This window comes from Sycon ciliatum, chromosome 11 (genome assembly GCF_964019385.1).
Source record: "Sycon ciliatum chromosome 11, ocSycCili1.1, whole genome shotgun sequence".
NCBI classification, from domain to species: domain Eukaryota; kingdom Metazoa; phylum Porifera; class Calcarea; order Leucosolenida; family Sycettidae; genus Sycon; species Sycon ciliatum.
This window is the reverse complement of record NC_088653.1, coordinates 18574322-18593598: the sequence shown is the minus strand read 5'-3', so window position 1 is coordinate 18593598 and position 19277 is coordinate 18574322. Positions and strand designations below refer to the sequence as shown.

The 19277-nt window shown below is 46.1% G+C and overlaps 1 protein-coding gene across 1 annotated transcript in view; it reads left to right on the top strand.

The window, feature by feature from the left end:
• LOC135827158 (hemicentin-1-like) overlaps positions 1-19277 on the top strand; it is an 86045-nt gene that overhangs the window by 4407 nt on the left and 62361 nt on the right. The window contains exons 3-7 of the mRNA XM_065339685.1: positions 2716-2867; positions 4435-4573; positions 6735-6833; positions 9192-9467; positions 12351-12632. Coding sequence (XP_065195757.1) covers positions 2716-2867; positions 4435-4573; positions 6735-6833; positions 9192-9467; positions 12351-12632 — 948 coding nt within the window. The remainder of the gene's footprint in view (positions 1-2715; positions 2868-4434; positions 4574-6734; positions 6834-9191; positions 9468-12350; positions 12633-19277) is intronic.

Sequence of the window (19277 nt, the reverse complement as noted above, 5' to 3'; positions counted from 1 at the left end):
AGAAAGAGAAGAAAGACGTGTGTGACCATAATCGTTGGGAATCGAACCCACACCCTATCGATTGGAAATCGCTGCACATACCACTGCACCATATGGGACACACACACACACACACACACACACACACACACACACACACGCACACACACACACACACACACACTCTCACACACACACACACACACATACACACACACACACACACACACACACACACACACACACACACACACACACACCCACACCTTTGACCTTTGACGCCCCATCTCCAGTGGAGATGATAGGCTACTGAGTTGGGCAGTACTTGATGTGACGCTTCAAATCGCCACTTCTCCTAAACGCTCTGCTGCATGCGCAATGAAAGTCCTTCGGTGCCGGGGGAGGAAGACGATGTTGATGAACCCGCCTGCGCCATTCCGGGCGATCTTGTGCGAGCCGATACCACTCGGACTCCGGAATATCCAGCGAGCGCAGATCACCGACAAACGTGTCTCGCCAACGCTTCTTTGGCCCATGCCGTGGTCTGGTTGCTTCGAGCTCACCAAACAACACTTGTTGAGGAATCCGGGCTGCGTCCATACGGGCAACATGACCCAGCCAACGCAGACGGTACTCACGCAGGAGAGCGCCAATGTCCTCAGGAAGACGCGCTCTCTGGGCTAGATCAGCAGTATTAAGATGACGGGAGTGCTGATCGCTCCTTGAGACTCCCAAGATGGAACGGACGCATGAGCGATGAAACAGATACACACACACACACACACACACACACACACACACACACACACACACACACACACACACAGTACATATAGAAATATGTTCACGGTTCGCCTCAGGTTCGGCTGGAGGCCGAGTTTTCGGCATCGCCGTGGGAACGCCACCACCCTCTATAGATCAAGGTGCAGATTCAGCTCCTAAATGGACCGCTTGCCATTTGTGCAGATCCACGAAATCCCGTAGAATCCCGTAGAATCCCGTAGATCCGGTAGGGTGTTGAATGTGCAGAACCCTATTGTGTGTTCTGCTATTTCCACTAAGAAATGGGGCCTGAAGGCATTTCATACGAAAACCTTTTTCTGACAAAGATCTAGCTAGTCATTAGTTCTAACCAAAGTGAAGAAGCTGGAAAAGCGATTACTGGTCATTGAATTATGACGCGAAAATTGGTCAAATGCGCATGCATAGCGCACATTCAACACCCTTCCGGGTCTACGAAATTTCGTCGATCTGTACAAATGGCAAGTGGTCCATTGAGCAGGGGGAGGTGAGTAGATCAGACCCACCAAAGTGACCAGCTACCGAAAATCCCATTCACAATAAAACACTCCGAAGTAGAGACAAACTCGGCCATTTTGAATATAATCTGAACCGTCCACCTGTCCACACTGCGCTCTTGGCCCACATTCACAACACCACTCCATAGCGAGGAAGTTCGTTCTTGGGTAGATGTTCCATATCCTCCAGACAGCTGTTTCGCTCATTAAAAGCGCTCCTCCCCCCCATAGAGGCAGACAACGAATAAATAGCAGATAAAGGAATATTCACTGGTTTGAGGGAAAGACACAAACGGGAAAAGTCTGCAGAAATATTTCACTGTCACCACCAGGATTCGAACCAGGCACCTTCGCTAAAGGAATGAGTATAATTTATACGGTAAAGTGGCGCAATTGCGCACTTTCTACATAGAAAAGTTGAGTACCCAAAGAAGTTGAAGGTGACAATAGTTCTACAGGTGATAACGGAACACACAGTGCTGCTGGACCATGCATACAGATGGCGCTAGGAATTTAGACAAGCGTGTGGAGCAGAGAATCTATTAGAAGTTCGCACTAACGTTGGCACACATACATGCATAATGATAGATTGAAGTTGTTGCTGTAGGCGAACACGTCTCTGTGCGTAGACTACGTGTTCGCCTAAAACAACAACTTTGTTGTCAACGGCAGGAGTGGCAGCGGAGGAACCTCACATGGCGGCCGGGCAGTGCAGTGAATGCCCCACGGGCCTCTGGGACTGTCGCGTCGTCTGGCCTTCCGCTTCTCTCACCTCGCCGTCACGTCACTATGGGACCGTTCCTTCAATCTATCATTATGCATGTATGTGTGGCAACGTTAGTGCGAACTTCTAATAGATTGTCTGCTTCAAGTGCTTGTCTAAATTCCTGGCGTCATATGTATGCATGTTCCAGCAGCACTGTGTGTTCCGTTATCACCTGTAGAACTTTTCTCACCTTCAACTTCTTAGGGTATGCCACTTTTCTATGTAGAAAGTGCACAATTGTGCCACTTTACCCTTTAAATTCATTCGTTAGCTACCTCCACTGGGGAGGTGACTGGTCTTAATGAGCGAAACAGCTGTCTGGAGGATATGGATCATCTACCCAAGAACGAACTTCCTCGCTATGGTGTGGTGTTGTGACTGTGGGCCAAGAGCGCAGTGTGGAGAAGTGGACGGTTCAGGCTATTCACGATAAAACACAATACAAAAATTCAAATACAGGGTAATGCTCCCCTTATTCATGGCTCACACATGACGGGTTTACGTGGCTCTAGTAAAAAATAAAAATAATAAACCCTGTTGATACCTGGTGGTCGAGGGGCCCTAGCAGCTGGATTTACTGGGTGACCAATCCTGTGCTGGTGGCGATGCACTTGTAATGCACTTGTAACTGGAAGGATGCAGTTTGTGTCATGTCGTTTTTTGTCGCCACAGTGCCGACGCGTCGCCTCTGCGGCGGATATGACGTGAGAGTCCACACACGGCCAATGGATTACCGCACTGCAATTGACAAGTGCCAACAGCTGGACTCGAGGCTCCTCCGGAAGAAGGAGCACAAGCAACTGATCACGGCCACGTGCTACAGGGTAAGAATGTTGAACGGCACTGGGCTGTGCTGCAAGGCGCACACTTGAGTGACGCGGCTGCATTTTCATTGAGCACGACTGTACAGGCATTTGGGGGTGATAAAAACCGGCATGGTGGAAATGCAGGCGATGAAAGCCAGAGTTTTGCTTCAAGGTCAAGGGTAGTGAGAACGCCTGGCCGAGATATTGCAATGGTCCATAATTATGCAGGTTATAGTGAAAATGACTAGAGACAGCATACATAAACTGTGGCCAATTGTTTCACTGCCAATCGAATCCAGAACAGTAAAAAACACCGTCTTCAACTTTCGATCGCTGAATTCGGACTCGGACTGACGGAAAAGTGAATGTTTGAAGTCACCTCAGCGTGCACTAGACATTCATGTCACGTTACAAACCCGTCCTACAGGATTTGTTGTTGTTAACTTTTATTTTACTTCACCAATTGCATAGACATGATTGCCTTCTTACCGGCCTATTATTCGGATTTGAAGAGCTTGAGGAAGACATAGATAGAGCTGCCGCTGCTATGCGTATCTCTGTGCGTTTTTGCCGGCGTTGTGTGCACCATGATGGTTTGTGGCTATCTTGTAAAAAAAGAAAGAAGAAGAAAAAAGATTGCATGCAGCTGGCTGGACGAGAAACATACCTTGTTGTCATCGAAATGGAGAATAGTGTTAAAGTACACATGGACAAACTACACAATCATGTACAGTTGCGCTCGGTGAAATCCGGCCTGAAGTGCATAACTGGCGCCCAGTACTGATGCGGCCCTTGACGCCCTCAAAGTTGTACAAGTGCTAGTGTGCGCGTGTGCCGTATGAACTGTGCATGCTTACACCAAAGTGTAAAAAACCGCGCCAAACAAAGACAAGTGTAACATTCATTTCAGTTCAGCACAAGTAAAGAAGACGGAGATCGTTTCGAAGCAGTCAGTTTATTTCATACACAGAGCAGCAGGGCTTCATTATTTTGTGTGGCCACCGTCTGCTTCGATTAGGGCTTCAACACGACGTGGCATTGACTCTATGTATGGGGAAACCTTGTCAGGAGCCAACGAGTCCCACTCCAGGTGCAGTGCCTGCACCAGCTGGTCAGCATTCTCGCAGCGATGTGGAATTATTCTCTTCTTGAGAAGAGCCCACACATTCTTGATAGGATTCATGTCCGGCGAGCAGCGAGGTTGAAACAGGATGTTGGGTACTCCGCGTTTCACCTCGTTTTGGAAATGGGATTGCAGAGCATGTTTGTGTGACCTTTGTTTGCTGTTCTGTCTGCACTGCGGACTCTGTACGAGATTTTGGGAATGGCCATGTCCTTCTTCTCGATCTCTTCTTGATCTTGAGCTGTACTTCGTGAAGTGAATGAAAGAAATTTTGAACTGTTTTTAGCATGCAACATGTGCACTCCGAACTTTTACATGAGGTGCGTACAATTCAGTTCACACACACACACAAATCGCCAGTGATGTAATGGGAGCTGGCTTCGCGGCGCCGGCTTTGCACTTCGGGCCGGATTTCACCGAGCGCAACTGTACATGCATTTCTTGTTCCTCTTCTCCTGACAGCAATTAATACAACCGCTTCTAGATGACTCGATGGACATGATGTGGTTAACACAAGGTAGCAATTATGCCTACAACATACGTACGTCAAGTGTTGCCATGGTGCCCATGGACGAATTTCTGCCCTTCATCTGTGAGAAAGGTACGAGGTTACCCAACTTGGTTTGTGCTGAATTTCCAGGTTAAGATTACACTGAAACCTCACTGGTTTATTGAAAACCACATCACCCAACTTGGTTTGTGCTGGATTTCGAGGTTAGATTTCACTGAAACCTCACAGTTTTATTGAAAACCACATCAGAGTTCAATACGATTGTACTGTAAATTCCACGTAAACCCGGAGCAGCAAAGTCTTCAGAAAACCTGGATCAATTTTTCACATTGAAGAAACCTTGCATTGCCAGAAATCACATGGCATCATATACATTGGAAATCAACATAATTTTGCAAACCGGCCTGTTTTCAGCATCACTTTTCAACGAGGAAGAGGCAAAGTCGGCCAAATGAAGCCTAGAGGAAGAGAATTATCCTCTCCACTTCACCATCACGTTACTGATGTAGGCACGAGACGAAACAAGTAAACAATCCACAAGACTGAAACTCTACGCCCACCGCCGCGTCTGAGAATTTTCTATTACCGTCAACATGTGCTAAGAGGACTAAAAAATCAGCTACAGACGTACCTTTGTCGCTCTCTGCTCATGTTTCAAGGCACGAAAGTCGTCTCTCCACTTTCAAACCGGAAACAAGACATACTAGTGGTCCTTTTCAGCTGCTCCACGAGCGCAGGTAGTGTGGACCAAGGGCCGCAGAGCAGCACCCACTCCTGCCAGACCAGCCAAACATGCAAGTGAAGGTGCATGCCTGAGTACATTAGTTTCAGTGCTTCTGCTCCACGCAACAACTAACATTGACTAGCTACAGAGATAACATCCGAAGGGGTCAAACAACAACCATTTTCTTCAGTTTTGTTTTCGGCAGAAGGCTTCTCCTTCTGCTTGGCCCAGGCCAAGAATCACACCTCGGAGGGGTACAAAATTAGAACTCTCAGATGTCCTCGATTGCTGGCCACACTGGATTTTTGTAAAAAAATCCAGAGTTCTAAAATTAGAACTCTCAGATGTCCTCGATTGCTGGCCACACTGGATTTTTTCCAAGAGAACCCTTGGTATTGTTTTTCAGGACAACTGGGAAGATCCTTTTTAACGAATTCTTCACGAGACCGGCTTGCTGAACTCTTCATGAAACCTTGCCGAATTCTTCACGAGACCGGCTTGCTGAATTCTTCATGAAACCTTGCTGAATTCTTCATGACTCGACTTGAACCTTGCTGAATTCGTCAAGAAACCTAGGCAAAAGTTGTCAGGAAACAGATAGGGGGTTCTCTGAGATCGAATCTCAGATCGTTGTGTTGTAGTACGTTATTTTGTGTACGTCGTGTGTACGTGGTGTTGGTGCATGCGCATGTTGTTGTGGTGTGAAAAACAGTGTTCGTCTTCAGCTCGTCATGTCTAGTTGTGTTTCCATAGTCGTCTTGTAATTAACAGTCTTCTTAATGTAGTTATCGTCGTCCAATTGTATAGGTGTGAAGATGGCACGGGGCTGGGAGCAGGTGGAGAAAAGCTACCTACAGCAGTTGCACCCGGTGTACTGAGTCTGAGAGTGATGAGTGATCCAGTCTAATTGTACACCGGCCTAGCTCACGTGTCAATGCCTTTCCCTGTTGAGTGTGGATCTGATTCTACAGTTGCTAACCACCTCGGCATAGCTAATGCTAATAATTGTGCTGGTGTGTATTCTGATAGCCACTTCTCTGTTTTGCCATGGGCTCGTGTTCGTGGTCTCAGCCATCTGAAAGTACTAGAAGCTGTTTATATTTACACTACACAGCCACTGAACTGTTGCAGTGTTAATGGAAGAGAGCGCACGGGCTCTACTACTTAACTGTTTATGAAACTGCAGGAAGCCTCCCCACTTTTACTCAGCCACCTTCATGCGAACAAAAGAAAACATGCAATGTTATCGCATGAGCTGATTGTTTAGTAACTGGTGGTGTTAGTGGACAGTATAGCGTAACTTGTAGTTCCTTGGTCTTTCTCTTTTGTAGGAATTTATTTTCGTACAATTTCGTACATGGCCTCTTTTGTACTAAAATAAATTCTGTACTAAAATTTTGCATTCTTTTGTGTAGAAGAAAACATGTAAATCTCTTTTGTGTACGGAAGTGTTTCCTCTATCTTCTAATATTGCAAATGCTATTATTTGTGCGTCTGTGCTCTTTCCCAATCCCCACTGTCTGTTAGACTGGGACGAGTGCGCTAGTGCGGTGGCTACTGGCACTGACATATGCCCGAAGGGGTATAGCTGTGAGAATACCGCCGGCAATTACACCTGCGTATTAGGTAGGTGTGGAACAGAACGGTTAAAGGCTGTTGTTTTAAATCTTTATTCTCACGATAGCCAGTGGCCAATAAGAGATTATAGTGTAAGAAAGGAGAAAGAGTGAGGAAGAATTGGGTGGGCAGGGCCTAGGGGTTAATGACTACTTAAGTGTACGGGCAGGGGTGGTCGCCACACGAGCATACAGAGTTGCGTACTTAAGTGTACGGGCAGGGGTGGTCGCTACACGAGCATACAGAGTTGTGCAACAGCAGGGATATCTCGGATTTGAAGGGAGTACGAGAAGGGATTTCGCGAAGCTGGGTGGGCAGGCAATTAAAGTAATGAAGGGCCTTGTACAGGGGAGAATGGAGACAGCGGTCAGTCCGCGGAGTTGGCAAGTGCCAAGTACGAGAGCGACGTAAATTATACGAAGGTTGCACGTTGCTAGCAGTATGCAGCGAGAGTATATGTGGTGGGGCATAATTGTGGCGCAGAGAATGCGCGAAGAGTATATGTTTAACTTTAAAGCGTGAAAATAATGTTGGCCATTTGATGCGATGCAAAAGGTGGGAGTGTTCTAAGTGTGTGTAAAGGGGAAGGTGGAGACATATTCTGGCGGCTTTCCGCTGGAGTCGTTCTAGCCTGTCAAGGGAAGTGTGGGACAACGGTGTGAGAGCATTGCTCGCATATGAGAATATAGGTAGTATGTATGTCTGATAGATGTTGTTGTTGTTATTGTTGTTTCGACTCTTTATTCTCACGATGGCCTGTGGCCAATAAGAGAAAATAAGTATAATGAGATTAGTATTTTTTTATTTATTTTTTTCCTAAGTACACAACCTACTCGTCAGAAGGGGAGAAGACAACAGAGTATACAATAACAAAACAGCAGGGAGAGTAGGGGCTGCAAAGCAAGCCTGTGCTGGTGAGTATGTCGCGGAAGCTTCATGTGATCAATCTAGGTGTACGGGTGAGCGTGGCTCGTGCACGAGCAGATTGAATTGAGCAGCAGGGTTTATATATTTTGCTTAAACAAAGCTGGTGATTGAATATCGCGTAACGTTGATGAGGGGCCATTGGAATAATGGAGGGATTTGTAGTTGTTGTTGTCGTCGTCGTCGTTGTTTTATTTTGATTCACAGAATCAAACGGGCAGCAAGCCCAATTACATGTCAGCGAATGTGTATAGTGCGTGCATATATACACAATTCAGTAGAGTCGTGCGCCGAAGAACGTTGAGCGCCAGATTAGAGAGGGACGACTGTACAACAAAAATTACAAAAGTTATGACCGTTTTCTGAAAGGTACTTCGAAGTAGTTATACGCGAATTTGACATTTTGAAATGTATGCACGCACATGTAACTCCAGTTCAAACTTACGGAGCGACTCACATTTCTTTTTACTGTACTCGTACATCCTAGGAGTCCTCTGTGCAGCAGTACAGCTCGACGGAAGAAGTGCGGAATCGATGTAGTTCCGTACTGACTCGCGACGTTCTAGAACGTCACACGTGTCACAGTGGCAGTGGTCATAATGTGTCAGAACGTCACGCGTGCTCAAAAGGTTAAATTCGTTAGTGACACAAACAACGGCTAACTTGTCAACTTTTGGTCCTTCTCTCTTTCCATTTTTCCTTGCCTCTCCATCCGAGCCCTTTTTTTATTATGTATGTGTTATGTACAGTCGACTTTGCTAATAACGACTGCAGATATGACCACAATTCGCGAATAACGACAGAATTGTCATGCCCAGAGCAAAGTCCCATCTAACTGTAATACATGTAATGAGACTTTGGGTATAAGGACACTTCGCGAATAAGGACACTTTTCTGATGCCCCGCCGATTGTCGTTATACGCAAAGTTGACTATAATATTCAGAGTTTGGTCGCCAATGGCAATATAATTATTGTTTTAAAATGAAATTTAGATGGAGGGCCAAGGACCAATATTATTTATGGATAATTTATATATTCATTGGTTTTGAGGGACCAGGCAGGCACAGTGGGTTGGTCAAAGACCATGATTGAGATACGAGAGGTACATGATTCACGTCCTACCTGGGAGCGGTTTTTCTAGCCGTGCTGCTGCCCAAAGGGGTACGTGGATGCCGCTAAAGGGTTGTTTCGGCCCTGAGGCCAGTGGTTGTGAGACTTACCTGCTCCCCCCCCCCCCTCCGTTAGGCGCTACATTTGCCACTAGGGTTAACCGGGTGTTAGCGGCCGTCGTGAATTCCGTTTGGGAACGGACACGATAATTTACTTTTTTTTAGGGAAAGGATGCAAACGGGAAAAGTCTAATTTTATATTTTGTAGTACCTTGGTCCTTTTCTTTACTGTAAATTACTGAAATGTCTTTTGTGTTTTCTGTCTGTTCCCAGCTCCTCCTACTGTGCAATCATCCTCTGAACGCAACCTGCGGCTGAGATTTGGCGAAACTGCCCGGTTTTCCGTGTCGCTATTCGTCACACCAGAACTTTTCTGGAGACATAACGGCAAGCCGATCAACACCATCAGTGCCAGTAAGCTACAGTTGTCAAGTGACGGCTTGTCATTGACCATCAGGAGTTTGGTTGTCTCGGACGCAGGCGTGTACTCGATAGTCATGAGGAATGCTGCAGGGACGGAGCGGTTGAGCTTCAATCTAACTGTTCTGTGTAAGTGCAATGTGAAGATTATTAATTTTCTGACTTTCATGCGTGCGAGTGTGGGGCGCCGGCCTGAGCCAACCCGGTTTGGCACGGGTTTTTAATTTAATTTATTTTTTAATTTTAATTTTTACAATGATCACAGCTCACAGGCAAAAGTGGGAGCATAGCGATGGTAAGGCTTGGTGGGGCAAATCTCTTACGATCACACCGAAGAAGACAGGGACTTTGGGCACAGATTGGAAGGGTCACGACTCATGACGTCTTGGGCGGTGGAGAGTATAACATAACCTAGAACTACAGTAAAACCTGGTTTAAACGTCAACAAACGACCACCCCCACGGTGCAAGCAAAAGCGGCCGTTAAAGCCAGGTGGTCTTTAGAAACCAGGGCCCACAGTGTCTGTGTAGAACTGTCGGTGCATGGAAAAGCGGTCGTTAAGAGCAGATGGTCGCTAAACACAGAGGTCGCTTACACCAGGTTGTACTGTGCTGGAGTGTTGGATGCTGGGAGCTTCACGCTAAACATTTTTTTGGGAAGTTCAACGTAAACGAATTCCTGGGCCTTGTGATCACGCCTTCAACGGTGCTTTTTTTAGGATATCATTGCCTCCCGTAATAGTTTTAGATCCAATAATACTCGGGTGGAGATCCAAGGATTAAAATGAAAAATGAGAAGGATCGAAAGTTTACAAGTTCTGCAATGTTTGTGTTCAACACCATTTAAACAATAATAACAAATTCCTAACATACTAGCAAGCAGGAAACCAGCGAGTCAGAAGGTGCAACAATCAGCAGAACACTGACTAATGTGATACTGACATTAATAAACAACGAAATACTTAGCTGCATCACGCCTGGAATGCGCAAACCAACAGCCTTCCAACTTGGAAAGTTTTAACTTTTGAAATAACACAAGAAAGGAGAAGGTGAGCGCACTCAAGACGAGAACAAGCTAAACATCACAGCGAACTAATACTGTGTTACCGATGACAAAGCGATGACGAAGGACAAAGGAGTATGCACGAAATACGCACATTAGTCTGGAAATGCGCCATCTCAGAACTACTTCCTCCGGAAACCGAAAAACTTCGTGACTCTTTTTTCGCTAATTTTCGCTGCTGTTGTGTCGACCTCTGAGTGGCTCTGCTGGCCTGAAACACTAACAGATGACATTTCCGAACCTTTGGAACTTAATAGGAAGGCATGATTCACATTCTGGAAAGCCGACAGTCATTACATCGCAAGGCAAAGGTGTCCTGCTGTAAACCAAGCGAAGCGACGATGTTTTGCATTTTGGTCCGCCAGGCACATTGCCAACTAAAGCACTGCTCACTGCTCGTCGTTGCTAGTTTTTTTGGGTGGAGAATGAGAAAGAGCAGGCCAGCCTGGCTGAGGAGCAAGAAGAGTGTGACAGGGATAGCAGCTAGTTGTTTGAAATCTGGGTCATCCCCAAAAACACCAGCCAAAGTGCTAACAGGTCGGCAAGATGTCAAACTCCAAACGCAAAGATGTTGAAACCGTCACTTTGCGCAGAGCAGGAAAGCTAAAAAGTTCAAAATCGAGCCGTCGGCCAGTGGAAGAGCTTGCCTTTTTCAGCAGCCTCCACTCCGATGTCTCTTTGGTTGCAAAGGAGAACAGGCGAGATCTCCTCGCAGCAGTCGTGACGTGATGGGACGACTGCAACGCGGAGAAATGCGAAATGTTTGGCTTTGCCGGTACGCGTCATTCCGGGGCATTCTCGAGAGCCAAGGCGATACCAGGGTACAAGCCACCGCGGTCTCCACCTAGACTAGTGCTAGGGAAGGCAATGGTGCAAATCACCTACTAGTAACAGCGATGGCGATCAGGGATGCCGAGAAGCTGCTCCGTGACATGCGAGAACGTGCCGTTCGACCTGCCACTTTGGCTGTTTCCAGCCATGACGAATCGAGCGATGGCCACTCAGACTGAGACTCTATTCCCATAAATCGACCTTGTAGATACTGTACACATATCCATTGCGCGTGTTGAAGTGTTTCTCTTCCAATAGAACACTTTTGTCGAGCACAGTAACTCCTTGAAAAGTCATGTGAAAAAGTCACGAAGTTTTTGTTTCCGGAGGAAGTTCATGTTTTTGAAATCTTGTAGGACGCGTCACGCAGCTTCATAAGTAAAAATTTGGTTGTGAGCAATACTGGCTCACACTCAATCACTGCTTTTCACCAATTCATTTCAGGAAAAATTTCAATTCAGAATGTATTTGATAAGAGGAAAAGAGTCACCATGCCACGGGAGGCAGCTACCAGCCGGTGTGCATGGGATATCGTCTGTTCCCGTCGTGAAGTCCACTATAATAGAGTTGCAAACACATATGCATACCACCGATCCGCATACCGGTATGCAGGCTTCTGGCGCCCTGAACAACTTCCGCCGGCTCCAACAAGTTCACATCAGTTTCAATCATTTATAGCATGTTTTCGTTTGCTTTAATGTATGTGAGTTGCCCACTCAGTACAGAATGAACCATGAGCAAAAATTACTTGGCTACATGCGCATTCTTCATGTTTTATCGAGAGTCCGAATCTAGCCGCATGGTTAGACCAGAAGGCAGAAATGCCAGCGTGTTTGGCGAAGTAAAATAAAAAAACAAGCAAACAAACAAACAGCCCATACTACAAGCCCATTCAACGTGATGTAAATCACTTTCCCCACTGCATAACCCACAGCCCCACCCACAGCATCTCATCTTCTCATAAATTGATCTCTTATCGGCAATGGTGCCATCGTGAGAATAAAGAATTCAACAACAAAAAAACACAACGGACAAACTCCTAAGTTGCGGATTGCAGACGTATTCAACCCTGACTATTGATGGGATAATATTACTGTGTTTGATGCTGTCTGTCCTCAGCTCCCCCTATATTACAGGCTACTTCACCACGTTCTCAATCCAAAAGAGTAGGCGATAGCGCACTGCTTTCTGCTAGGCTTGTCAACACTCCATATCCACCGGTGACCATCGTCTGGACGCGTTGGGATATCCCAAACAGCCTCACCAGTAGGGCACACATATCCAGTGATGGCTTGGCGTTGAATATCAGCAGTTTGCAGTATGAGGACCATGGCCGGCACACCATGACCGTCACCAACACTGAGGGAGAGGACTCTCTCACATTCCGTGTTCGCATGGATAGTAAGTGTGTTGCAGGCCATAGTCTGTCGGGGGCAAAACACTACAAGGGTGTCAGTGAAAACACTCCTGTTGCAGCTTTTATAGGCAGACAGACTCCGTACGTTAGCGTACGGGGATACGGTAGATATATGCTATACCCTATATGCTATACGCTACAGTAGGTTCTGAAAAAATTCAGTAACATTTAGGGCCGAAACGATTATAAAGATTACTCGTATATCACTCGTTAGGGATGAAATCGATAATCGTTATATATTATGATCGATAACGATTATGACTGTACAGTGCGAGAGCGGTCACGACGTCAGTACATGCAGACGATGCATGGCATCGATGCATCATACACACGCGTCATCAGGTCATGCGCGCAAGTACATGAACGTTGAAGTACACGTGTATGAAGCCGTAGGTCCGTACAACCATTGTGCGCTTGATCCTTTTGGGTACTCGATCGTAGGCGTGGATCTACATTCCGCACTTGTTCGGAAAATCGGTAAAACCAATAAATCAATCGTTAGTGTTATGTGTTGATCGTTAAGGCAAAATGGGCAATCGCTTTGGCCCTAGTAACATTGAAGAGTGTCATGTGAAGACCGTTTTGTACTTTCTCCGCGTCATCGAAATTGTCGCAGGTTGACTTTTGACATAAAACTGGGTATATACTCACCAGCAGTCGTACCACGGCTAAGGAATCAGACATAGACAATAGTCATCAGTATAGGGTGACGGCAAAGTTCTGTTTTCTGTTGTTGGAAGCTGAAAATTTTGAACTAGACGCAATTTCTTCGCTGATGTCGCTGCGATGGTACTTTCGACTCGCTGAGACCAGTCAGGCGTCGCAGCCTGTACATTTCTCGCGCTTATAGCCTTTCAGTCAAAAACTCATCACTGTTTTACCTGAGCTGGGGTGAGAATGACTTTGTCACCGGGAGCAAGCAGCAGCGCTTGGAGAAACATCGAAGGGTCAGCAAACTAATGCATTCAAGAGCGATAAATTTTATCGCTCTTGCATTCATGCAAAGGAATGCTGAGACACTCAGTAGCTGAGTACCTGCAAGGGCCATGTAGACTCTGCGCGTAGGCTGTAGTGCTTGTTGCTGATGCACGTGCAGGTACTGTACCAGAGATGGTGAAAAAGAGTGCGTGCTCGACGTGATAGTACGATTACCTGCATGAGCAGTGACCACACAGCTAAAATGAATGGGCATCCCACAGCTAAACAAAAAGTTCATTTCAAGCTCGAGGTGATTCCACCGACAGTAATCAACCGGCCTCGCAACGATCTGCGTTGGTGGAGAAGTAGAAATCATCCAGAGCTAGCAGCCGACAAGCATAGGAGCTCTTGTCCTGTGGAGAATGTCAAAGCGTTTGAGATGAGGCGTGACCAACTTACAAACTTCCTGGAAATTTTGCGGAGCGATATTTTTCCGTCCATTGATATCAGCGACGACGAACGAGGCCTTCAGCTCCGTGTGAAACTCTCAGTCCAACTGTCCTGGAACGTTACTCTAGACTTCAGACTATCATACTGTGTAATAATTTTGTATGGTTTAGCTTATGGAGTTGTCAGTAACAAGTCACAAGTCACTGGTCAAACCGCGACAATATCGATGACGCGGAGGAAGTAGATCTTTTCAAGCGGTAGTTTGGAGGCGGTGAAAATAGTTTCGCAATCTATACCTTTGCATGCAAAGACGCAAATCCACGCAATCAAGAAGACGCTTCCTTTCATCTATCAAACATTTTCTTTCTCTTCAGGATAGTACAGGGAGTGTTGGAAATTTGTAATTTGTAATTTTTTTATTGTTTAAGTATTCCCCAAAGGCTTTCGCCTATCGAGGGGGTTTCCAAACTTTCCATAATACCAAATCTGTGAAAGAAGTGATGAGCAATGTCAAGCCCATAACTATAATTATAGAGTTTGCAAAAAAGAAAGAAAGAAAAACGTCAACGCTTCAACATACGGTAGGTGATACAATGGCTTTAAAAAGTGCTAAAAAAACCTCAAAAACAGAGGCTGCAAGTTGTGGACAAACATGTTGCACACATGTTGCACACATCAGGAAATACTGGTCACACTTTTACGATGTGTGACACCGAACAACTGCAACAATAACACATTCTCCTTCTGTACACATAGTTCTGGATCTAATTTACGGATAGAGCTTCTAAAGTGGTGTTCACAACTGGCGCGTGTATGCTTGAAACCATGTGTTTATGCGTATTTTTGCTGGCTTCTGGGGCGCCATGCGTACGGAAGCGCGCCGAAACGGAAATTCCAACATGTTGGAATTTTCAGCGCATATCAAGCGCGTACCAGCGTACACACCAGTCATTTTGAGTTGCGGGTAAAAAATTAGTACTCGGAAGGCGCCGCACGCCCTAAATACGAGTCGAATCGCTGTTTTTTGTGAAAGCCTGAGCGCGCGTTTGGGCACGCATGAACCGCAAGCATACCGCGTCCACTCGCCAATTGGGAAAACAGCTTTACTCAGCAAGATGTAACTTGACCTTCCACGAGTTGAAATAGAAAAGGCATCATCACTATACAACTTACGACAACTAGCACTGCCCGACAAATGACGCTTGATGGACGATGTCCGATCACCTAACTCCGTTGTGAAAGTGTGACCAGTGTTTCCTGATGTGTTCAACGTGTTTGTCTACAACTTGCAGCCCCTGTTTTGAGTTTTTTTAGGACTTTAATCATTTATCACCTACTTCCTCCGTTAACAAAAACTTCGTGATGGATTTTTGAGGGACTGGTTTGCGCATAAACTGCCGTGAAATGAGTCACAATCACTTTCTCGGCCTTCTCTCGCCATGAAAGAGGTACGATGCAAGGAAAGCGACCTTTCACAACAAGGCGAGCGGAATCGATTGCTGCGCTGTGGAAACATAGGTGCTGACCGTCACGGCGAGCGAAACTGAAATACCACTTATTGGAGGGGATAATACGCTGCTTGGCCTCTCTACTACTCTAGCACTGAATTTGAGAGTGATAGAGAGCGATGGAACGAAGCAGCGAGCCCACACAATGAGCGAGTGAACAAGGAGCTGCTCCGATTGCACGGTGCAATGAAATAATTCTGAAGTCAAGTTCTTGTTCAACCTGCGCAAAGCCCAGCTTCGAATGCGGATGACCATGAATTCTTCCAGAAGTCTACAGCCCGACTCGAGTCTCGTGGCCAAAGAAAGTCGACTGGACTTGCTAGCCACTGCTGTTCAGTGTTGGCAGGGGTATCCATCAGAGAAAATGGAATCAGTTTGGCTGTGCCTTTACTCCTCGTTTCGCGGAGTTCTGGAGAGCGAAGATGAAACCAGGGAGTCGTAAAATATTTTTACGTCTCCCTGGTGGAAACGAGTAATCGCCTCCGCGGCGGATCACGCAGCTTGGAAGCCAACTTACTTACTTGAACGATGGCGACATCAAGTTCAGCGGAGTGTGATCAAAGAAGTGGAGGCAAGGCTGAAACGAGCTGAACAATGACTCGAGAGAGAGATGATGATTCGCGTTGAGCAGATGATGACTCGCGTGCAGCAGATGACGACAGCGACACAGGGTCAAACATGGGTCGAGCGAAAGCCACACAAACTGAACTCTCTGCTCATGCCGCCAATAGTTTCTCTTGTAAAGACGCTGTACATCGGCTGAACTACCTTCGTCCAATGATTTGCAGTCGATACAAACTGTTCTTGATCTGTTCTAATCGTTTTCGTATCCATCAAAATCCATCACGAAGTTTTTGTTAACGGAGGAAGTATGTTGAAGTGCTGACTTTTTTTCTTTTCGCAAACTCTATATGAGGCATCGGCAGCAAGAACCGGGGTCCTGGCGATTTTTCAAAATGTCAATATTTGCGAAAAACCGAACCAATGTCGTTTTTTAGTCACCGCGATCAAAGCGGAAAGACTTCTTGCGATATCGCTTTGAAAGTGCTTTCCTCTTGGTGGCTTCACTATAATTCGTTGTCATTGCAGTTGTAGTTTATCCGCCAAGCACTTGGGACATCCAGGTAGGCGTTTTCAGCCACCATGGAGGCGTTTGCGCTCTGGGTAGCGTCTGCAAATCATGCGCTGAAAAGAGAGCGGAACAAATAATTTCTTGGTGGAACGATCCCGTCACGAATTCTTGATGGAGCACGAGCGACTAGAATATTTGGCAGCTGGATCTCCAGAGATACTCCGCTGCCTGTGATAGTCCCCTGCAAGAAGAATCAGGTGAAAGTGAAGAGGTTTCGCTCAGATGACAAGCCATCAGCGGAGGCAGCGCAGACGACGAGTTTGAGAGCTCCGTGACACGAAGTGGCGACGCGGACAGCAGCGCGGAGAGTGACGAACGAGATTCAGTACTCCGTGGCGACTATTCGCAGCTGGATAAGTTGGTGAGATACGAAGACAGCCCTGAATGAACTAAACCTTACTTGATACAAGATATTTTGTGACTAAAATTGTTGCAAGTATACATGCACGCTTGCGGTGCGCATGAAATTTGTCACAGTATTATACATGTATCTACGAGCTGCTGTGCGTAGGAAAGCAAGACATGCTTGGTGGATGTATCTGGCTTGGCCCAGCATGCATATCTAGTCTTGTACTAAGTTGCAGATTCTTCCCAGCCATGTAAAACGTCAGTTGCTTGGCTTCTTTCTGTCTGACAAGTCTGCATACAACACCAGACCTGCACATGACAGGGATTGAGTTTTCAAGTAACATTGCAGCAAGTGCAGGCAACAATGTTACTATAATATCAACTAGAGTACGCTGTGCTTCCCTGAAGACCTATAAATATGCTAAATTGTTCTCAGTCACTCCATTAGAGCTAGCTGTAACTGCGTTCCATTTTGCCTTTTTGCTGACCATTTTTGTTGACCGTCACCCATCATTTCGGGCGTTCTTTTTACCATCTTGGAAGGTGCCCAGAGCTCCAAAATTTGGCCCATAGATCACTCATTTAGTGGACAGTTCAAAGCCATCAAAAACTCATTTTCGCCAAATATCACCTAACCCTGGTTTTTGCTGCCCATGCCTCAATTATAATTATGTGTTTTGCCGGAGCACTACAAGACCCACCCTCTCCTGGCATATATACCGGCATGGTCGGCACCCAATCCTCATGTTGCCTGATGATTGTGAGAGCATGAAACTTGAAGTAGCAGCAAACAAGCCTTGATTGTCCTTGTTGTTCTGTTCTGTAGTTATGTGTTTTACATATTTCCAACATTCCCTGTACTATCCTGAAGAGTAGGGAAAGAAAACGTTTGATAGATGAAAAGACGGTCTTCTTGATTGTATGGATTTGCGCCTTTGCATGCGAAGGTATAGATTGTAGATCTTTTGTTTCACCATTGTGATAAAAGTATCTTGAGTGGTCTCAAAACGTCTTTTGTTATTTCAAAAGAACTCTCTATGCTAAGTATCTCTCATTTCCCTTTTCTCTCTTTCTCCCTTTCTCTCTTTCTCTCATTCTCTCTTTCCACCTTTCTCTCTCTCTCTCACTATTTCCCTCTTTCTCTCACTCTTTTACACTCATTCTCTCTCTCTCTCTCTCTCTCTCTCTCTCTCTCTCTCTCTCTCTCACACACACACACAAACACACACACACACACACACACACACACACACACACACACACACACACACACACACACACTTACACACACACACTTACTTACTTACTTACTTACTTACTTACTTACACACATCCATTGGACCATTGGACGCCCATCGCCGGAGGCGATGATAGCGATGCTACAGCAAAAGCCATAGCAGCTTGTGCTGGGATTGCATCATTCAACAGCTTGCAAGGCTGAAGAATTGACCGCCACTATTCAGCCTGGTCTACACCACACAGCTATGAAGTGGCTTTTTCTGGCCAGTGAATCCCTACTTTTTGGTCTTTTTTTATTTTTTCCCGCACACACATCACACCACATACTCCGGCATGCACTGGCTGTTGGTAACCACCCAGGAGAATGAAAGAAAAGTCAGGAAGAGTCTGAGAAAGAGAAGAAAGACGTGTGTGACCATAATCGTCGGGAATCGAACCCGCAACCTATCGATTGGAAATCGCTGCACATACCACTGCACCATATGGGACACACACTTACACACATACACACACACACACACACATACACACTTACACACACACACACTTACACACACACACACACACTTACTTACTTACTTACACACACACACACACACACACACTACTACTACTACTACTATGTACAGCTACCCTATCGGGCCACGCCGCTCCCAGAAGCGGGAGACAACGACAAGAAGAGAGAAGAGAAGAGAGAGAAATCGCAAAGTCAACAATATTTGGCATGGCGTTGCAAGTCCTGTGGCCTTGAGAACCGTCTTTCGCAATGCTCGCATTCATGACGGCAGTTGTTCCTGGCTGCACGTGACATCCGTTTCGCACACACACACACACACACACACACACACACACACACACACACACACACACAAACACACACACACACACACACACACACACACACACACACATACACACCTTGGTCCTTGGTAACACTGCCATCAAATGGTCACGTGTCCCCTGTGCAGGGGTCGACAGCACTGAGTTCAGCATTGGATCCAGAAACGCCGCTCTACTTCCTGGACAGGAAATTA